General features: G+C 44.5%; 1 protein-coding gene and 1 non-coding gene across 2 annotated transcripts in view; one reads left to right on the top strand and one right to left on the bottom strand.

Annotated features, from left to right (window-relative positions):
- The window catches only part of KSR1 (kinase suppressor of ras 1), a 180,786-nt gene that overhangs the window by 115,563 nt on the left and 46,777 nt on the right, over positions 1-18,446 (top strand). Inside the window, exons 4-7 of the mRNA XM_056865314.1 lie at positions 2,302-2,770; positions 7,019-7,023; positions 15,115-15,175; positions 17,859-17,942. Coding sequence (XP_056721292.1) covers positions 2,302-2,770; positions 7,019-7,023; positions 15,115-15,175; positions 17,859-17,942 — 619 coding nt within the window. The remainder of the gene's footprint in view (positions 1-2,301; positions 2,771-7,018; positions 7,024-15,114; positions 15,176-17,858; positions 17,943-18,446) is intronic.
- Positions 18,352-18,420, bottom strand: TRNAT-GGU (transfer RNA threonine (anticodon GGU)). The gene has a single exon. It is a non-coding gene; the product is annotated as a tRNA-Thr (tRNA).

Here is an 18,446-nt window from a genome sequence, read left to right on the forward strand (position 1 = left end):
ATTTATGATGCACAGGGTAATGCTGTGGGGGAGGGGGGGCTTGCTTTTGAAACCCAGGGTCTGAAGAGGCAAGCAGAAGTGGTAGAAGGCACAAAGATTCAAAATCTAGACCACTGCAGCCCACAAGATGCAACTTCTGGGACAGCGTGCTTCACGCATGGCCCTCTCCTTGGTGCTCTTTGCTCTCCGCTGATGCTGAACAGTGTTCTCTATTCATGTAGGGGGAGAATACAAGGACGATTTGCTGTGGAATTCTTTTTTTTTTTTAATTTTTTATTGAATTTTTAACAAAACATACAATATTAAAAAAAGAAATGAAAAAAAAATGTATAGATATATAGATTAAAAAGAAAAAAGAAAAAAAGTGTAAAAGGGTATTCATACAACATATTCAGTACCATTCAGTTTTCAATACAATCATCAATCTAAATATTCAGAGATACCCTTTTTTCCCCCAACCACCAGTAAAAAAAACAAGTGACCCATCACCAAGACTTCCGTAGAGGTGTCTGGTAGTTTTAATCATTAGTTATCCAAAATTTAATTTTACTTAAAATCTATTTTTACTATAACTCACTAAGTATAGTAAAATCCATTTTTGCCAGTTTAACCCAATATGAGATGGCCTTAGACCATGTTTGTTTAAATTCTTCCATGTCATTTCCATGCAGAAATTCCGTTAGTCTGGCCATTCTCATATATAGCCATAATTTTTCTCTCCAGTCTATAATTGAGGGTTTATTTATTTGTTTCCAAACCTTAGCTATCACAATTCTCGCAGCAGCAAAACTATATTGGCAGATAATCCTATCCCGATCATGAATATTATTTGTAGGTATTCCCAGCAAACAAAATAATGGTTTCCTTTTCATTTTACCATTAATCAAATTATTTGTTTCTTTCACCATTTTCCCCAAAAAATTTTTAATTTTCTTACAAGTCCACCAGGCATGCATATAAGTTCCTCTTTCTTTTCCACATTTCCAGCACAATCCCTTGTCCTGTCTATTCATCTTAGATATCATAACTGGGGTTATATGCCATCTGTAAAACATTTTATACAAATTTTCTCTAATTTCATTAGTTATTGTAAATTTAAACTCCCTCTTCCATAGATTTTCCCATTTATCCAAATCTATATTAAATCCTAAATCCTGCATCCATTTAATCATGACTGGTTTAATTCTTTCTTGTTCTAGGTTAGTTGTAATCAATAGTTTATACATCCTCCCAATCAATCCCTTATTCCCTTTATCTAATACCTTTTCTAACTCGGATTTATTTTTGTTAAATCCAAGTTGACTATCTTTATTAAAAATATCTTGTAATTTATAATATGAAAACCAGTCTTGTATATTTAATTCTTCCCTGCTTTTTAGAACCCATTTATTCTCCTTCCACTCAGTAATGCCCCTATACATCTCTATATCCAAATTTAACTGTGTTCCCCTCTTCATATAGGCTTCTATTGGGTTAATCCATCCCGGTGTCTTATTTTCTAAAATCCTCTTATATTTTATCCAAATTTGGAATAACCCAGCTCTGATAATATGAGTTTTAAAATCCCTATTTACCTTTTCCTTTTCATACCATAAATATGCATGCCAACCAAAACGAAGATTATACCCTTCTAACTCTAATAATCGATAATTTTCTAATTTAATCCAAGTTCTTAACCAGAGAAAACAGGAAGCCTCATAATAATGTTGCAAATCAGGTAAGCCTAATCCTCCTGTTTCTCTTAATTGAATCAAGTTTTTATACGCTATTCTATGTTTTCCTTTTCCCCATAGAAATTTTAAAATGTCCTTTTTCCAAATTTTAAAAACTTTAAACCCCTTGATAATCGGTAAGTTCTGAAATAAAAAGAGCATCCTGGGTAGTACCATCATTTTAATTACCGATACTCTACCCCATAACGATAATGGAGGGCTGCTGCAGACAAAGCTCTACCCACAGTGAACAAGTCATGCCCACACAGCCCAGTTGGCATGTCGAGTAGAATGTAGGTTGAGAGGCTGCTGCTTGCCTAAGGCAATCAAGAGAGCTCATGGGGGAGGGAGGAGAATTTGAACCAGGGATTTGTGATGCACAGGGTAATGCTGTGGGGGAGGGGGGGCTTGCTTTTGAAACCCAGGGTCTGAAGAGGCAAGCAGAAGTGGTAGAAGGCACAAAGATTCAAAATTTAGACCACTGCAGCCCACAAGATGCAACTTCTGGGACAGCGTGCTTCACGCATGGCCCACTCCTTGGTGCTCTTTGCTCTCCGCTGATGCTGAACAGTGTTCTCTATTCATGTAGGGGGAGAATACAAGGACGATTTGCTGTGGAATTCTTCAGACGTGCGCCGGGAGAACCATTTGATGCCCCCTTCGGAACTCTCCCCCTGCCCTGCAGCAGTCATGTGGATGCATGGGACCCTGTCGTCTTCCAAGGGAAATGGCCAGCAGCACTCCCGCTGTGCTTCTGTGTCTATGGTTCCATCTTCGGACAACCCCCTCTCAAGCCAAGGACCTCCAGCCAGCGCGGATAACCTCTTGGAATCTTTTGCCTTCCCTACGCACTGTGGGGGACGGAACCTTAGGACTCCCCACAGCATCACTATCACACCACCAACCACGCCCCAGCTCAAGAGAAGGAAACCCCCACGGACTCCGCCCCCACCTAGCCGGAAGGTTTTCCAGCTGCTACCCAACTTCCCAACACTCACAAGGAGCAAATCTCACGAATCGCAGCTTGGCAACAGAATAGATGAAGTACCTCCCATAAAGTAAGTGTTCTCTCCCTGTTGCTTGTGGGGCTGTGAAGGTTGTGGTTTTTAATGAGATGCTGCCTTGCACCGAATATTGCCCCATCTAAGCCCAAAGCTTAATTAATGTTTTTTTTAAAAAAAAATTAAAACCACAATATATATTAAAAACATTAAAAACAAGCCATTAAATATAAACATGATAAAAACTATCTATAAAACTTGTATACGGGGATTCAAGATTTGATCTAATGCCTCATAAGGGTGTGCAGATTCTTAGAAATAAACAGGCATGGGTTTAAAATTAAGAAATCTAGAAAAAAAGAAAAATTGAATGCAGAGTTGGAAACACACGCACACAAACTAAATGTTACGAGGAAGACCCAACAAGAGATGGATTGATTCTATAAAGGAAGCCACGGCCCTCAATTTGCAAGATCTGAGCAAGGGTGTTAAGGATAGGACACTTTGGAGGACATTGATTCATAGGGTCGCCATGAGTCGGAAATGACTTGACGGCACTTAACACACACACAAAGAGAAATTTGTAGGGTGGTGGGAGAAGAAAATAAGACATACGAGTATGTCGTAGTGAGTGAAGTGCAGTAAGGTTTGTTGGGGGAAGGAGAAAGCAGCGTAGGTGAGAGCCGGGGGGTGGGGGGAGGGAGAGCACCGTGCGCCTTCAAGGGCCAGTGCAGAGTCACTTACACATTCCTCACTATGCATTCCCACTTGGGTTTGGAGCCAGTTGTTGGAGCCCAGTATCAAGATGGGACCCAACAGCTGGAACAAAGTGCTGGGGTTCTTTATACCTCAAAAGTGTTCAGATAATGGGGAAATAAGATGTGTGTCAAAATGGATTGAAGCCAAAAGGTTCAAACCTATTTGTGGATTGGTGCAATAATGGTTGCACATGATGGCATCTCCTAAAGAGGGGGACATTGGGGGTGCTCGTCTATTCTATGATGATATTTATAGCCCAACTAGAATAACAAGCTAGGTTACACGGACACCATTTGGCACATAGTGAAGGGAATAAAGATATCGACCTAGGAGACCGATGTGCTTACATGTCAGTGTTAAATCCTTGACAGATCATGTTGTGCTGTTTATGCAATGCAAAAATCAATTGGCTGAGATGTTTGGGGAGGAGGAATGGATACAAGTAGATGTGTCCTTTCCCAGGCAAATTGTTGATTACCTTTATTCCTCCCTTTGAAGTAGAGGATACGGTTCACTGCACTGAGATTCTCTTCAGTCTCCTAGGTTAGAGAAATACATACCTTCCCACTAGTCCAAACCCCAGGTGAAGTCAAATGAAGAAATACAATAAAAAGGATGCATAGCCCTTCTGGAGGATCTATGGAGTAGGGTTGCCAATACTGGGTTGGGAAATTCCTGGAGATTTGGGGGGGGGGTGCCTGGAGAGATCAGAGATTGGGAAGGGGAGGGACTTCAGCAGGTTATAATGCAATAGAGGGCAGGGTAGCAAGTATCTAATTAGGCAAATATGTAAGTGGATCATGGATCTGCATGTATCAGGGGATTTGGTGTTCATGGTGGAGGGTTTGGCAGGGAGCCTCAGCAGAAGTTCAGGCTATAATACAAAGAGAGCAATCCAGAGAAGGATGCATGTGGAGCAGAGCTACGCAAAGCAAGTAAGCTAGAACCCAGGGTCTGCCATCAGATCGTTTCCAGATCTGAAGCTGATCATGAGTTGGGGTGATTCTGACAGCCCTTTAAATGGGAGCAGGAGTGGTGGTAAAAACAACACATTTGATTTTCTCAGGCTTGGGTAGAGGAGGGGAATCCATGTGAAATTGATGGACAGGCACCTGATTGGCTGGAGGTGTGGGAAAACTTCCAAATTAGGAAAGACAGGGGAAATCTGGGGCGGAGAAAAGGTGTGTCCAAGGTGAGACTTAGTTACCTCAGTGAGATGGGGGGTGTTGGATTGGGGGATAAAGTTTCATTAAGTTAGAGCAGAGATCCCCAACATAGTGCCCGTGGGCACCATGGTGCCCCCAACGCATTTTCTGGTGCCCTCCAAATGTTTTTAGAAAGTAGGTGGGGCTAGGTGGCTACTGACCAGCCACTGGAGATCTGATTGGCTGGCACATTTTTTTGTTACAGTGTCAGCTGTCACCAGTGTTCGTTTTATTCTCACTCACTCCTCTTTCCCCGTGTATTTATTAAAATGACCCCTCTTCTCTCCTGCCCTCAGTCTCCCTCTGTATGTGTGACTCCGTCTCCTGTGGCAGCATCCAAAACCCTGTGTCAGGATTCCAAAGTTGCCTGCGGGCTCAAAAAGGTTAGGGGACCCCTGAGCTAGAGGCTGATGTCACCAAAGTCTCTGACAAAAGGCATGGGCAATGGAGCCCTGTGCATTAGAGCACCTTGGCTGAGCCAAAATACCTGGAAGAGCTGCTTGTGTGTGATCAAGGCTGCTTCCACATAGCAAAGATGTTCCATTTTGCATTTATTGTAACTGCAAATGCAGCTGTATTTGCATTAGCAGCAGAGCACCATCACAGGAGTTCCCTGTGTGGTTCCTTCCATCAGCGGCTGTTTCCCCTGCAGTTTTCCTTGTCGCACACCTGGAGGGCTTTTTAAAACGGGCCCATGACCCTGGGTTATTTTGATTAAGATGAGTGTCCCAATCCTGCCTACTCTTACACCAATACCACCCACCTCTTGTTTTGCAAGTAGCCCAAGGTAGACTCTGGTCACAGGACAGCAGCAGAGCTTGGTGGCAAATTTAAAAGCAGACCTCATGTTACAAAAAAAATTGACTGTTGCTTGTCTGCCCTCCCCGTGGTAGGGGTGTTAGCTTTTGATATGTAATCCCTCGAGCTGAGCATGTTGTGCTTTGGGCAGGTTGCTTTACCTTTGTGAAGGGGACTGGATTCTGTAAAAATGCATGCCTCATGCCCCTGAGAGCTGGTTTGGTGCAGTGATTAGAATGTTGGACTAGGCTACCAAAGTCTCGAGTTCAAATCCCTGTTTGCATTGAAAATCTCACTGTCAGGCCAATTGTTATTTCTCAGCATAACTTACCTCACAGGGATGTTATGAGGATAAAATGGAGGAAGAGAAATTTTATGCTGCCACTCTAAGCTCCTTTAAGGAAGGGTAGAGTAATTTTTTTAAATGGTTGAAAAATGTTGAATGCCTTCCCTTGAAGGATAGTTGGGTTTTTTTTTGTGTGTGTGTGTGTGTGTTTTGCAACAAGTGGTAATACAAATGATAAAAATGATGATGTAAGGAGGGATAATTATGCTTTTCTAGCATTCTAGCTCTGTTCTGGCAGCTGGTCTGGCGGGTAGAATATTCTCACCAGGCCAGACAGATTGTAACTGGTTTCAAAAAGGGCAAGAGTCCAGTAGCACCTTAAAGACTAACAAAAATATTTTCTGGTAGGGTATGAGCTTTCGTGAGCCACAGCTCACTTCTTCAGATACAGCTAGAATGTGAATCCATCGGTCTTTAAGTAGAGGAACAGTATGTAAATGTGAATAGCAGGCTTGATGGGATTAGGTGTGATATGCAGAAGAGTCTGTGATGTCCAGGGGAGAGATGGGTGTGGAGAAATCAGCATTGGTAATGGGCCATGAATGCAATGTAACTGGTTTGCAACTCTAGACAAGGGCATGTATCCAACCATGCAATCAATGCACAAGACTAAGGGGTGAACTTCACAAGATGTAATCTTCTGGTTGGGTCAGTCATGAGGACTCTGTCAGATATAGGCTTGCAAGTAAATCTGGTTCCACGCATCTCGGAAGTGAGTTCCCCATGGGGAACTCACAAGACCACATGGGTTGTATGGATCCAGGGATGACCTGGGGGGGAATTAACATTTAGTCAGGCAGTTTATAGCACTGGCTCGCCAGAATATCACTTTGGGGGCCTTTTCCACCCTTGCTACTCCAGATCCTTTAAATGGTAATGTTAACAATTCACTCTGTTTGCCACCAGCTGCCTCTGCCTGACCTTCCAATGCTAAAGCCTTATGCCCAGGCTTGGGCCAGGTATTGGCACTTCCTTACTGTACACGCCTCAGTAGTCCCAAGCTCAGTCCTGTGTGTCTCTTGATAAAACCTCTCAGAGGCTGCCGGAAGGGAGTGACCTTGGGAAAGGTCTTCCCAAACAGAGCAGACAAGTTGGAGAGGGATGGGTCAGCACTGTGACTCTGCATGAGGCCTTTTCATGTGATTTATGCACAACTGATTGTTTTTTTTCCCTGTCTCTCTCTTTTTTGTCTTTTAGATTTGGTAAGTGACTGCACTGTTTTGACTATCTTCATGCACTTGCTCATCTTCACCCGGAGTTTGCCTCAGAACAGTAGGACCAAACTGTTACCAAATCCTGCCAAGCTCCTTAGAAGGTTGGGAAAGGATGAGGATGGATGATATTCAAACAAACCTCTGGCTAGCCCCCCCACACACACACATACACTCTCATATACCTTAGTACCTGCTGGGGTTTAAGGGATTGGAATTCTTCTCTTTATATAGAAGGGGTTTGGGATTTCTCCCCCACTCAATGCACAATTCACTTATGGAACTCTCTGCCACAACATGTAGTGAGGGTAGATGTTCGTGAAAGGGACTAGACCAATTTACGGAAGAGAGCTCTAACAATTGCTATTATCTATGATGGCTTTATTGAATGTCCATGATCAATGGGTCTGTATCTTCAATATCAGTTGCCTGGGGTAAGGGACAGAAATGTGTTGGGAGTGGGGTCGGCTGCATTTCCTGGCCTGGTTTTGGCTTTTCCAGAAGCATTTTTCTGGCCAATGTGGGGAATAGGATGTGAAACTAGGCAGACCTGGCCTAGTCTGATCCTGCAGGGCTGATCTTTTGAGACTGCCCCCAAATTCATCTGAAGCCAGCCTGTGACAGTATACAGCAGCTGCTTAGCTTGAACAACCAGACGTTAGGGCCATAGTAGATATGGCTTTTTTGAACCTCCAATTAGTTTCCATCACTTGGGGATAGAGGTCCTTGCGGGGTCCAGTTTTCATAGCCAAAAGAATAGAGACACAAAGCTGAGCTCTTTCCTATGCTAACCCCCTTGCGTTCATACAACTGTTCCAACTCTGAGTGGAGCTTAATTTTGGTACTGGAGTTTGTTTAGCCGAGAGACCCAAAGGGGGGGGCAGATATTGGGGAGGTAGCCCACAGTCGGCAGGAGAGTTTAATGCGCACCCACTTTTTCCTCTATGGAGTTGGCTGCCCACCTTTCTTAATTCGTGATTTGGGGAAATTTGGGCTGATACCTACAGATCTGCCCTTGTCAGCCCTGTTTTTCCCGTTCTGACGCTGATGGCTTGTTAAACCAGCTTTTAAAAGGAATGACGTAATTCAGAGCAGTTAAGTTTGATGAAACGGCTGAGCTCCGCAAGGTGTTAGTGATGACTAACTTCAAGTGTGCGAGGAAATGGCAGTGGCTGATAGTTAGAATTCTGCGGCCTCAGGGCCAGTTGTGCCAACCCAACGTATACGTGGGTTTATTTCCCTTTCCCTGTTGTGTTTGCCTGATGTGTTTTAAAATTAGGGTAATGTGAAGTTTAGGGGCATTTTATGTGAAGCAGAGGTCTGTTGGCTTGAATTGCAATCTCTGCTTTCTGCACACAGTCTGATGCTCAGAGGCAAAATTACTCTCACTTTAAACATGAACGTGTATATTGATCTGTGGTTGTGGTTTATGATGCGTGACTCTTATGGTTTGGAATGTTGGCAGGCTGAAGGCCCCTGTGGCTTTTGTCGGCAGAGATATAGCCACTCTGTATGAGACTGTTGGTTATGAGGCATTTCCGTTCGTTTGTGGAGCTTTATCTTTGTAAATGGGGGATGAAATGAGTATTGAAGAGGGGAGATCACCAGAAAAAAATCCTTGAATGTCTGAAAGATCAGATGCCAGCAAGAGGCATCTCCTATTCCATCAGTGGCCTTCTTCCTTTCTCCCTCGTTGTTCTGTATGCCTAGAATCTCCTCCCAGAACAGTGGTGTGGTGCTACCTCTCTTCCTTCGTGCACACTCTCCCTCTGTGCCCACTTTTCCCATGAAGCCTCGGGCAGAACCCCCATAGTCTCCCTTTCTCACCGCTCGCATGAATTCCGAGTCTTGCTCTGTTACCCATTTCCCTTCCCGTCTTGTCTCCCTTGCCCCAACATTTAGATTGCAATTCCCTTGGGGCAGGAACCTGTTGCCTTGTACTCTGTAAAGCATCATGGACGTTATTAGCATTAACATGAGTGTTATTTATTGTCTTACTTTGAAATATCCTACCAAATTTTGCTTTACAAAAATATACATCTACAGTCCTTCAAATAAAACTGCATTCCCGAAAAACTAAGTTTAACTTGCACATCATATATCTTTTTCATGTGTTTTCCATTTTTCCCCTTATCCAAGCATGCTTTTTTCATGAATATTGTCGTCACCCCTCTCCCAGACTGTGTTAGTCGTTAAAGAAAGCCAGTGGAAAGAGCTTGATCCAGTTGGGGCCTGGTGGTTTGACCCATAAACTAGACTCTAAATGTTTGCAGCAAAGTGTGCACCTGTATTTTTGCTGCAGTATCAGGGTCTCTTTGGCTGCATGATGTTTGTCACTCCACCCCGCCCCCCGGCTTCTGCAGTTTGCAGTTCAGTGGAAGGACATGTCTTCTTGTAGTTGAAATGTGCGCAAACCTCTTTGCAGGAAATGAGTTGCTGACTCTGGCATCCTGAGCAAGTCATCAGCATAGTTCATCGGATGGAAGAAAGTGTTTCTCTGCTGTATCACAAGCTGGGATTTGATGCCATCTAGGGATAGGTGGAAGGATAACCTGAAGGTGCTTTCAGAATCATTGACTTTCAGAATCTTTCGATAGCAGAACAGTGGTGGCAAACTGTGGTGGCCTGATTCTGTATGTTGCCAGGCCCCCACTGATCTGCTTGATTCCTGCCCCAGACTACCCACAAATACTTGCTGCCTCCGCCACAAGTCAGCCTTTTGATTTGAAGAAGGAGGACATACTTCTTATTCTGGAAAATGGAGGCTGCTGAAATACATTGGATTTATAGGCTCATTTGGTCTGAATAGTGACTGGGAGTGCTCAGCCCAAGTCAGCAAGTAATGGATCAATTTTTGTTTGTGTCGCCTCCATGAGGGAGAAGCACCCTGGGAGAGGATGTGCTGAATCAGCACATGAAGGTTCCTCCCTCCCCCCAGCATTTTGTTAACGTCATTGACTTGGAGTTATTTCTTCTTTGCTCATCCATGTTATATTCTACATTGAGGGTGGGAGTCCTTTGAAAGTATTGGATACTTTCTGTATAAGCATCATCCTAAAATCAGTAATTAATTTAAAAAGCTATCAGCTGCAGATTTAAGTGTTTCTTTGCTATGAATATACCATTTCTTGTTTGTTCTGTTTTAATCTTATAAACTGCCTCAAGGGTGAAATTCTGATGGAGAGTTTGGGATATAAGTACTTTAAATAAGTTGTCTGTCTTTGGGAATATATATCTTGCTTTTAATTGGAATCTGCTCTCACATCCTTTGATTGGCTTTCTCGAGTCACAAGCATTGGAGAACCAATGTGGTACAGTGCTTAGGGTATCAGTGGCAAGAGGAGCCTGTGCGGGGAGGCGGCACCCGGCCTGCCGGGTTCCAAGCCCATGTGGCTTGTCGGAGGTGGTGCCTGAGGCCCACACAGCCTACCAAGGCTCAGTGGAGGGCTTGGAAAGAGCAGCCGGTGTGACAGGCTTCCCTTCCCTCCCTCCCTCTTTTCCCAGGGCCGTTTTTCCTTCCTGGCCTGCTGACTCTCCATCCAAAGAATTGGGAATTTCAACCGAAATCTACCCCCTTCCAATCCAAATGGAGAGCTGGAGGGCTAATTCAGTTCTGCGGCTGTCCAGTGCTCTGTAACGCCCACTCTTGCCTTCCCTGGGCTTTTCAAATAGTCTGCTACAAATCCATAACGAAGAGTGTGAGCACTTCCTGCTTTTCATCTTATACAGTAGCTGCTTTATATTACCCCACAACTAAAATCAGGGTCTGGGGACCAGGTTCATGGGGTCAGGCGCACACCTCCCCAGTCCACAAGCACTCACTCTGGAAGGTTTCTACCTGCAAGAAAAGGAGGGGGATAAAAGAATGGGAGTCAGTATTCATTTTCTGTTGCTTTTTATCCTCCCCAGTCTATTTCTTTTCCAGAAACAACCTAGTTCCTTTTGAAAACAATATTGTAAATTTTGCATTTTTATTCTGTCTTTCCTGCAAGGGACTCAGGGTGGAATGCATTGTTTTATCCAAAAAAAAAAACCCTGTGAAGAGGGTTAGGCTGATTGGCCCAAGTTTACCCAGTGAACTTCATAGCTGAGTGGAGACTAGAGCCTGGGTCTCTCTGGAAGCTTTAACCACTAGGGCTGTTGAAAAAAAAATTCGGTAAAATTCGGATTCGGCAAAATTTGGCCCGTTTTTATTCGGGAAATGCCGAAGTCCGAACTCCCCCGCTTCGGGTCCTGCAATTCGGCATGAGGTCCGGAGTTCGGTGAAAAATTCGGCCGAGTAAAGCCATTAAAATCACAATTGCACCTTTCCGCGGCTCTGGGGGGGCATTTTTGGGGGTAGAGGTCCCAAACTTTCAGTGTAGCTTCAAAGGACCCTTCTTGCAATAACCCCCAAGTTTTGTAAAGATTGGATCAGCGGGGGCTGAGATATGGGCCCCGAAAGGGGTCCCCCCTCCTTAACGTGCATTTGCAATTAGCAGAGCTTGCCGCCCACTCGAAGCTCCCAGCCCCGACAAACAGCTGAGCTGCGGGGAGCAAGGGCGGGGCAGATGCGAAGAAGTTTGCAAACCATGCAAAGCAACACAACCATGCAAGCCATCACGTTTGCAACCATGCAAAGCAACATCTGATGCCTGGGAGTTTGCAAACCATGGGAAGGGACAGAAGAAGTTTGCAAACCATGCAAAGCAACACAACCATGCAAACCATCACGTTTGCAACCATGCAAAGCAACACCTGATGCCTGGGAGTTTGCAAACCATGGGAAGGGACAGAAGAAGTTTGCAAACCATGCAAAGCAACACAACCATGCAAAGCAACACGTTTGCAACCATGCAAAGCAACACCTGACGCCTGGGAGTTTGCAAACCATGGAAAGGGACAGAGGCATGCTAGCTAAGCATCAGGAGCAGGAGGGGGTGGAATTTCCCCTTTTGCATCGGACTCGGGACCAGGAAAATGCATTCTTTAAGTCATAATTTGAAAAAAAAAATTGAGCAAGCATCAAAATAGACCTAACCGATCTTATGAATGAGGGAAAACCTGAGGACACACAACTGAAGCCCCCCCCCTCAAACCAGGGAGAGAGAGACTCGAGGGGGCACCCCCCAGACAGAACGGGCAAAAGCCCCCTTTGGCTTCCCCCACACCCACAGAAACTGCTCCCTCCCCACACACACACAGACTCTGCTTCCCCCCCCCCACACACACACACAGGAGAAAAATTATAGATTAAAGCCCCAAAAGGGGTCTTACTGTGGATGTCTTCTGTTCCATCAGGAGGGACTTGGAGGACTGGGTAATCCAATACGGTTCCATTTAAGCACGGGAGGTTTTGCCTTGGATTTGCCGCTGTCGAGATGCACATAGGATCGGCTGATCCCATTCATCCCAATAGGGAAAAGGGGGGCATATCTCAGCCCCCGCTGATACAATTTTTACAAAACTTGGGGATTCTTTCAAGAAGGCTCCTCTGAAGCTACGCTGAAAGTTTGGGGGCTGTACCCCCAAAAATGCGCCTCCTGCAGCCACAGAAAGGAGCGAATGTGTGCTGTAAATGGAATAAAAATGCACATTAAGGGGGGACCCCTTTCAGGGCCCATATCTCAGCCCCCCCTTATCCAATCTTTACAAAACCTGGGGAATCTTGCAAGAAGGCTCCTCTGAAGCTACGCTGAAAGTTTGGGGGCTGTACCTTCAAAAATGCGCCCCCTGCAGCCACGGAAAGGAGCGAATGTGCACAAGCACCCCCCCCCCACGGGGATTTCTCTCTCACACAAACAAATACTCTCTCTTTCTCTCCCCGGCCGGGCCGCACAGCAGCTGGGCTCATGCACTTATTCGCGACTGATTGGCCAGAAGAAGACCCAGCTTGGCCACCGATTGGCCGGGGGAGAATGCTGCTTACTAACTGACGGTTATGCTGCTGCGCCGAACCCCGAATTTGCCGAATTTATTCACCGAACACCCTGAACTCGCTGAATTCGGCTCCCCGTTTTCCCGCCTTTTTTGAGTTCGGTTCCATCCGAACTAAAAATCGCCGAATAGGGAAATTCGACAGCCCTATTAACCACACTGCTGGCTCTCATATACCCGACTGCTAGGGTTGCCAGGTCCCTCCTCTCCATTGGTGGGTGGTTTTGGGGGGTGGGGCTGGGGCGATTACCTGTGCGCATGGCCCGATCATGTCATTTCCAGGGGTAAACCCAGAAGTGATGTGATCACGTCACACGCAACCGCTCTTGAGCAGCTGGGTGGATTGGCGGGCAATTGCATGCCAAAACCCCTCACCTTAAATAATTGAAATAGTGTTATTCAATTCTCATATACACTATTAGCAACATCAAATTCACTTAACAAATAAGCTATTTTAAGCAAACAGTAACAGAAAATCAGAGTCCATTGAGTCAAGGTTCAAAGTCCTTTTGACTGTAAGTCCCATAGGTTGAGGAGGTTCAAGAGGTATGGTTGATTATGTTTCCGTTTATACAGAAGTCCGGTAGTCTTTCTGTTTCGGCTTATAAAAAGCCTTCCTCAGCGACCACTACATGAGACAAATCATAAACTTATACAGTGCAAAAGCGGCTTACAGAGGAACCAAAATTAACAGGTTATAAAGTACCAAAATAATAAAATATAATGTAAATTTGTAAAGTACTTACACGCGAGCTGTTAGTAACTGGCTTTCGCGTTGGCAAAGTAGCCATGTTACAATCTCTTTTTTAAGAGCTAGGTCACATGATCCGCCTAGGCAGAAGCATTGTGGTTTAAAGGTACAGAGAGCCATAATAATACACACATTGATTACAGTATATTACAGATAGCATGCTAAGTCCAGTGATGTATTGAGTCCCTTGGGATATACAGAGTCAAATAAATGAATGTATTTAGATTCTTGGCGTCTTAGTATAAGTTCTACATCAGACTTACCATACCTGTTGACACTAGTAAAACGCCATAGAACAAAAAATGACAACTCTTCGTCAGTATGGTTCAGTATGGCGTCGCCATGGGGAGCGCATGCGTGCCCTGGCTGGCCAATATCTATATGGTGGCATTTGAGCACGCGCATATATTGAGCACGCGCATATATTGGCAAATAATCCCTTTAGTGATCAGATATTTTTTTATGTCAGATATGTTGATGATGTTTGCCTAGCGATGCAAAATGAACAATGCTTTATTCAGTTCAACCAATGGATCAACCAACAAGATCCAAACATTCAACTCAGTGGGACATGTGATTCCAATGAAATTCCGTTCTTAGATGTAACTGTGTATAAGAAACATGACGGTACTCTGGGAGTCCGCCCTTATAAAAAACCTTTGGCACAAAATGCTTTATTGCACTATGACTCCTTCCATCCGTCCCACTTAAAGGATTATCTACCATATAGCCAGCTGCTTCGCTTAAAAAGAAATTCTACAGAGCAGTCTGACTTCATACAAGCAGCTCAGAGACTTAATTATGATTTTCAACAACGTGGCTACCCAAAGCACATTATTCAAAATGCTATGATAAAAACTAAAAGCAAACCTAGACATGAATTATTTACAGAATCACCAGTACAACCAGAAACACGGATCACATGTGTCCTGCAGTATACTTCAATGTCTTTTTTAATTAGTAAAATCCTTCGGAAACACTGGCACTTAGTGCAACAGTTACCTGGTTGCCAAATACCACCGCGCATTGCGTATAAGCGCACAAGGTCTTTTAGAGATATTCTGGTACATAACATTCCACATCCACTGTCATCCTCACACCTACCAAAGGGTAACTTTAAATGTGGATCATGTCAAAGTTGTAAATTTATGTTGACAGTCCGTGAGATTACCAATCCCGTGACTGGTCGAACTTTCACCATTGATAGCTTTAACAACTGTGATTCTCGGTGCCTGATTTATGTAATTAGATGTGCCTGCCCTCTTTGGTACATTGGCAAAACCCAGAGGCCAATTAAATATCGCATTAGTGAGCACAGGTCCAGAGTTCGAAACCGGACCTTAGAAGCTCCTCTGACGCCACTTGTATGTGCCTTTTTTTTGTTAACAGATGCTGTCTTTATTTTGGTTTCTTAGATCTTCCCCACGGTTCTCCTCAAACGGTACGAAGAGATATTGGTCTGTCTGTTACACACAGGTAAATAATCCAAACTACGTAACTATAAAAGAGCAACTGAGGTCTGATTCTGTGGTTCATGACTGTTTGCTATCCTAGACGGGAACAGGGTGAGATTAGGACCTTCCCAGTTCACCAGCAGGACAATGAGGGGAATATTTACATCCACATCCTATTGTAGTTATGTTAGTGGGAATAAAACTAAGCCAGCAGGAGCATTTAAGCTGCATCCCAGAAGGTTCACATGCATGTGTGACACCATCTTGGGTGCATTACTTTCAAAGGACCTTCTAGGGAGTAGCTTCAATGCTCCTTGTCAAAGATGGAGCCTGGATTCAGAACTCCTTGCATTGGCTCAGTAGATCCCAGGGCATGCTTGTGAGATCAGTTCTGTGGAAAGGTGGAACATGTCGCTTCCACAAGGGATGGTTCACTGCATGAATAGAAAATGGGCCCTACACTTCCACCCCATCCCACCATAACATTGCAGAAGATTCTGGGGCACATGTTTCACCTATGTGAAAAGATAGCTTTGCAAAAAGCAGCAGGTGAGTCCAGACTTGTGCACTGTGTCTGGCAACAGTGGACACTCCTCAAATTCTGCCATTTTTAAAAGCTCTCTCTGATTGGTAGAGTTGGCCTTGATTATGTTATGCCCACAGTCCTTATGTGGTCTGTTTTCCAGAGAAAACTAACAATGAACTTATTTCTACTTGTAATTCTTTGCCTCTTTGATACTGCGAGGCACATAACTGGCTCTCATCAGGATTCCAGGCTGATCTCCCCCCCCCCCAAAACGCACACACCCGAGTGGCTGCATAGCATAATCAAGGAAACTTGGAGTCAAAACCAGCAACTGAATTGCCAACTCCAGCTTGGGAGATTCCTAGAGATTTGAGGCTGGTGCTCAGGAAGGGATGTGATGTCACAGAGTCCTCAATCCAAATCAAATCACACCTTTATTTGGCATAAAAAGGTACATAATAAGGTTAAACGAGATTTATAAACTTTTGACGAAGATCTTCCTTACAACATTAAAAGTTAAAACTTTAATATAAATCCCAGGAAGCTAGCAACCCCTGCAGTAAACTGGGGATAAATATCACTTAAAAGAAACTGAACTAGCTCTTTATCAGTGCCACCAGGGCAACCTGTCAGTAGGGGTTCGATGACCTGTTCCCGTAAAAGTGAGCCATGCTTGCAATGTAGTAGTACATGGGCCACGGTTTCAACCTGTCCAGAGGCACAAGAACACAGCCTTTTCTCATAGGGGACTCTGGTATATCTGCCCGTGGTCCAGGCCGTGGGGAGAAAATTTAGACGAGCTTGCATAAAGAGATCTCAAGAAACGGGAGGTCAGAGTGCAAAAGTAGCTGGGTAGCAAGGCTGGGGCCAGATAGATACCAAGAGCTAAGGGTGAGCAAGAATTCGCTCTAGCAAGGAGCATTTGTTTTTCAATATCAGTAATCCTTAGTTCTAGAGTTCTAAAGGCTTGTGCCTCATTTAAGGGGAGTAGTACCTTGAAAGATACCCCCATAGATTTTATTTTCCATCCAAAACTGCCATTTCCTCCAGGGGAACTGATCTATGCAGTCTGGAGATTGGTGTAATTTTTGAGGCTTCAGGCTTCACTTTGAGGTTGGTAAATCTTATGAGTAGCTCAGTTGATTCTGTAGCTTACAAAATAAAAATAATAAAAACAAGATATTAAAAGATATTAATTAAAAATTTGGCATTTAAAATCCCCATATAAAAACAGACCACCAACAGCTTAAAATTCCAAACTAAAGTAGCGTTAAAAGGTCAACCCCTTAATTTAAAGCTTGGATGAAGAGAAACGTTTTAGCCTGGCACCTAACAGAAAGCAACATGGGCTCCAGGCAAATCTCAAGGTGAGGGGCAATTTCACATGTCAGGTGCCACTACTGAAAAAAGCCCTGTCTCTGGGCTTAGTGTGGTTCCTCCAGCTGGCCAGCAGCTTCCAAAGTCTTGGAGAAAAGAGAGGGCATTTCCAAACCTACATCAGGGTGTCTTTTCAGGCTGGAAATACCAGAGGTTGCTGTGACCACTCCAAATGACATGAAGGTCTGGGGCTGCTTCAGGAGGAATCGGACTAGCGTGGTATAGTGGTTAAGAGCGGTGGACTCTGATCTGGAGAACCAGGTTTGATTCCCCTCTCCTCCACTCATGGCAGAGGCTAATCTGGTGAACTGGATTTGTTTCCCCACTCCACCACATGAAGCCAGCTGGGTGACCTTGGGCTAGTCACACTCGCTCAGTACCACCACCTCACAGGGTGTCTGTTATGGGGAGGGGAAGGGAAGGTGATTGTAAGCCAGTTTGAGTCTTTGTTAAGTGGTAGAGAAAGTCGGCATATAAAAACCAACTCTCCTCCTCCTCCTTCTCCTCCTGTTCTGGCTGGTTGCAGTTCCCCAGGGTCTCAGGCAGAGACAGTTGTTTCCTAACATGTGCTGTTGAGATTGTTTTTAATGGGAGGTGTCAAATATTGAACCTCAGGTTTTCTGCATGCAAAGCAAGGGCTCTACAACAGAGCTACTATCCTTTGTCTAAAAGGCTGCTCTTTGGGTGAAAAATGGGGGAAGAACTAGGACATAGCCAAGTGTGAAACCCAGGAATGTTTTCTTCTGTAGTTCTTTGGTATGCCTTTTTTCCCCCCTTACCCATCCCTTTTTATCTTCCTTAGATTCTCTACAAAATCTTGGTTGTCGCAGGTGTGCCAGGTGTGTCAAAAAAGCATGATGTTCGGAGTGAAGTGTAAACACTGCAGGTGAGCTTGCAAAAAGTGTTGCTTCCGTTGAATGGAAAGTGGCACACTGTGTGCAGCATGACTCTGTGTTGTCTGCTGCAGCTGTGTATTGGGACTGTGGAGCCCCATTTGTGGCTGTATCTAAGAGCTTTATCCTTGCAAGGAGGCTTTGTGTGTGTGAGAGAGAGAGCAGTTTTCTCAAGGCTATCCCAGTAACCCTCTTGGCCTAAGCTGAGAGTTTAACCTGAGTTCATTTATTTATTTAACATGGTGCGATCCAGGTGTGTGGTACATGGACATAAGCTGCCTCATACTGAATCAGACTCTTGGTCTATTAAGGTCAATATTGTCTACTCAGACTGGCAGCGGCTCTCCAAGGTCTCAGGCAGAGAAAGGTCTTTCACAACACCTACTGCCTGGTCTTTTTAACTGGAGATGCCAGGGTTTGAACCTGGGGCCTTCTGCACACCAAGCAGATGCTCTACCACTGAGCCACTGCCCCTCTCATGGCACTTCACAACATTT

The sequence above is a fragment of the Euleptes europaea genome, chromosome 19, assembly GCF_029931775.1.
Source record: "Euleptes europaea isolate rEulEur1 chromosome 19, rEulEur1.hap1, whole genome shotgun sequence".
Lineage (NCBI taxonomy): Eukaryota > Metazoa > Chordata > Lepidosauria > Squamata > Sphaerodactylidae > Euleptes > Euleptes europaea.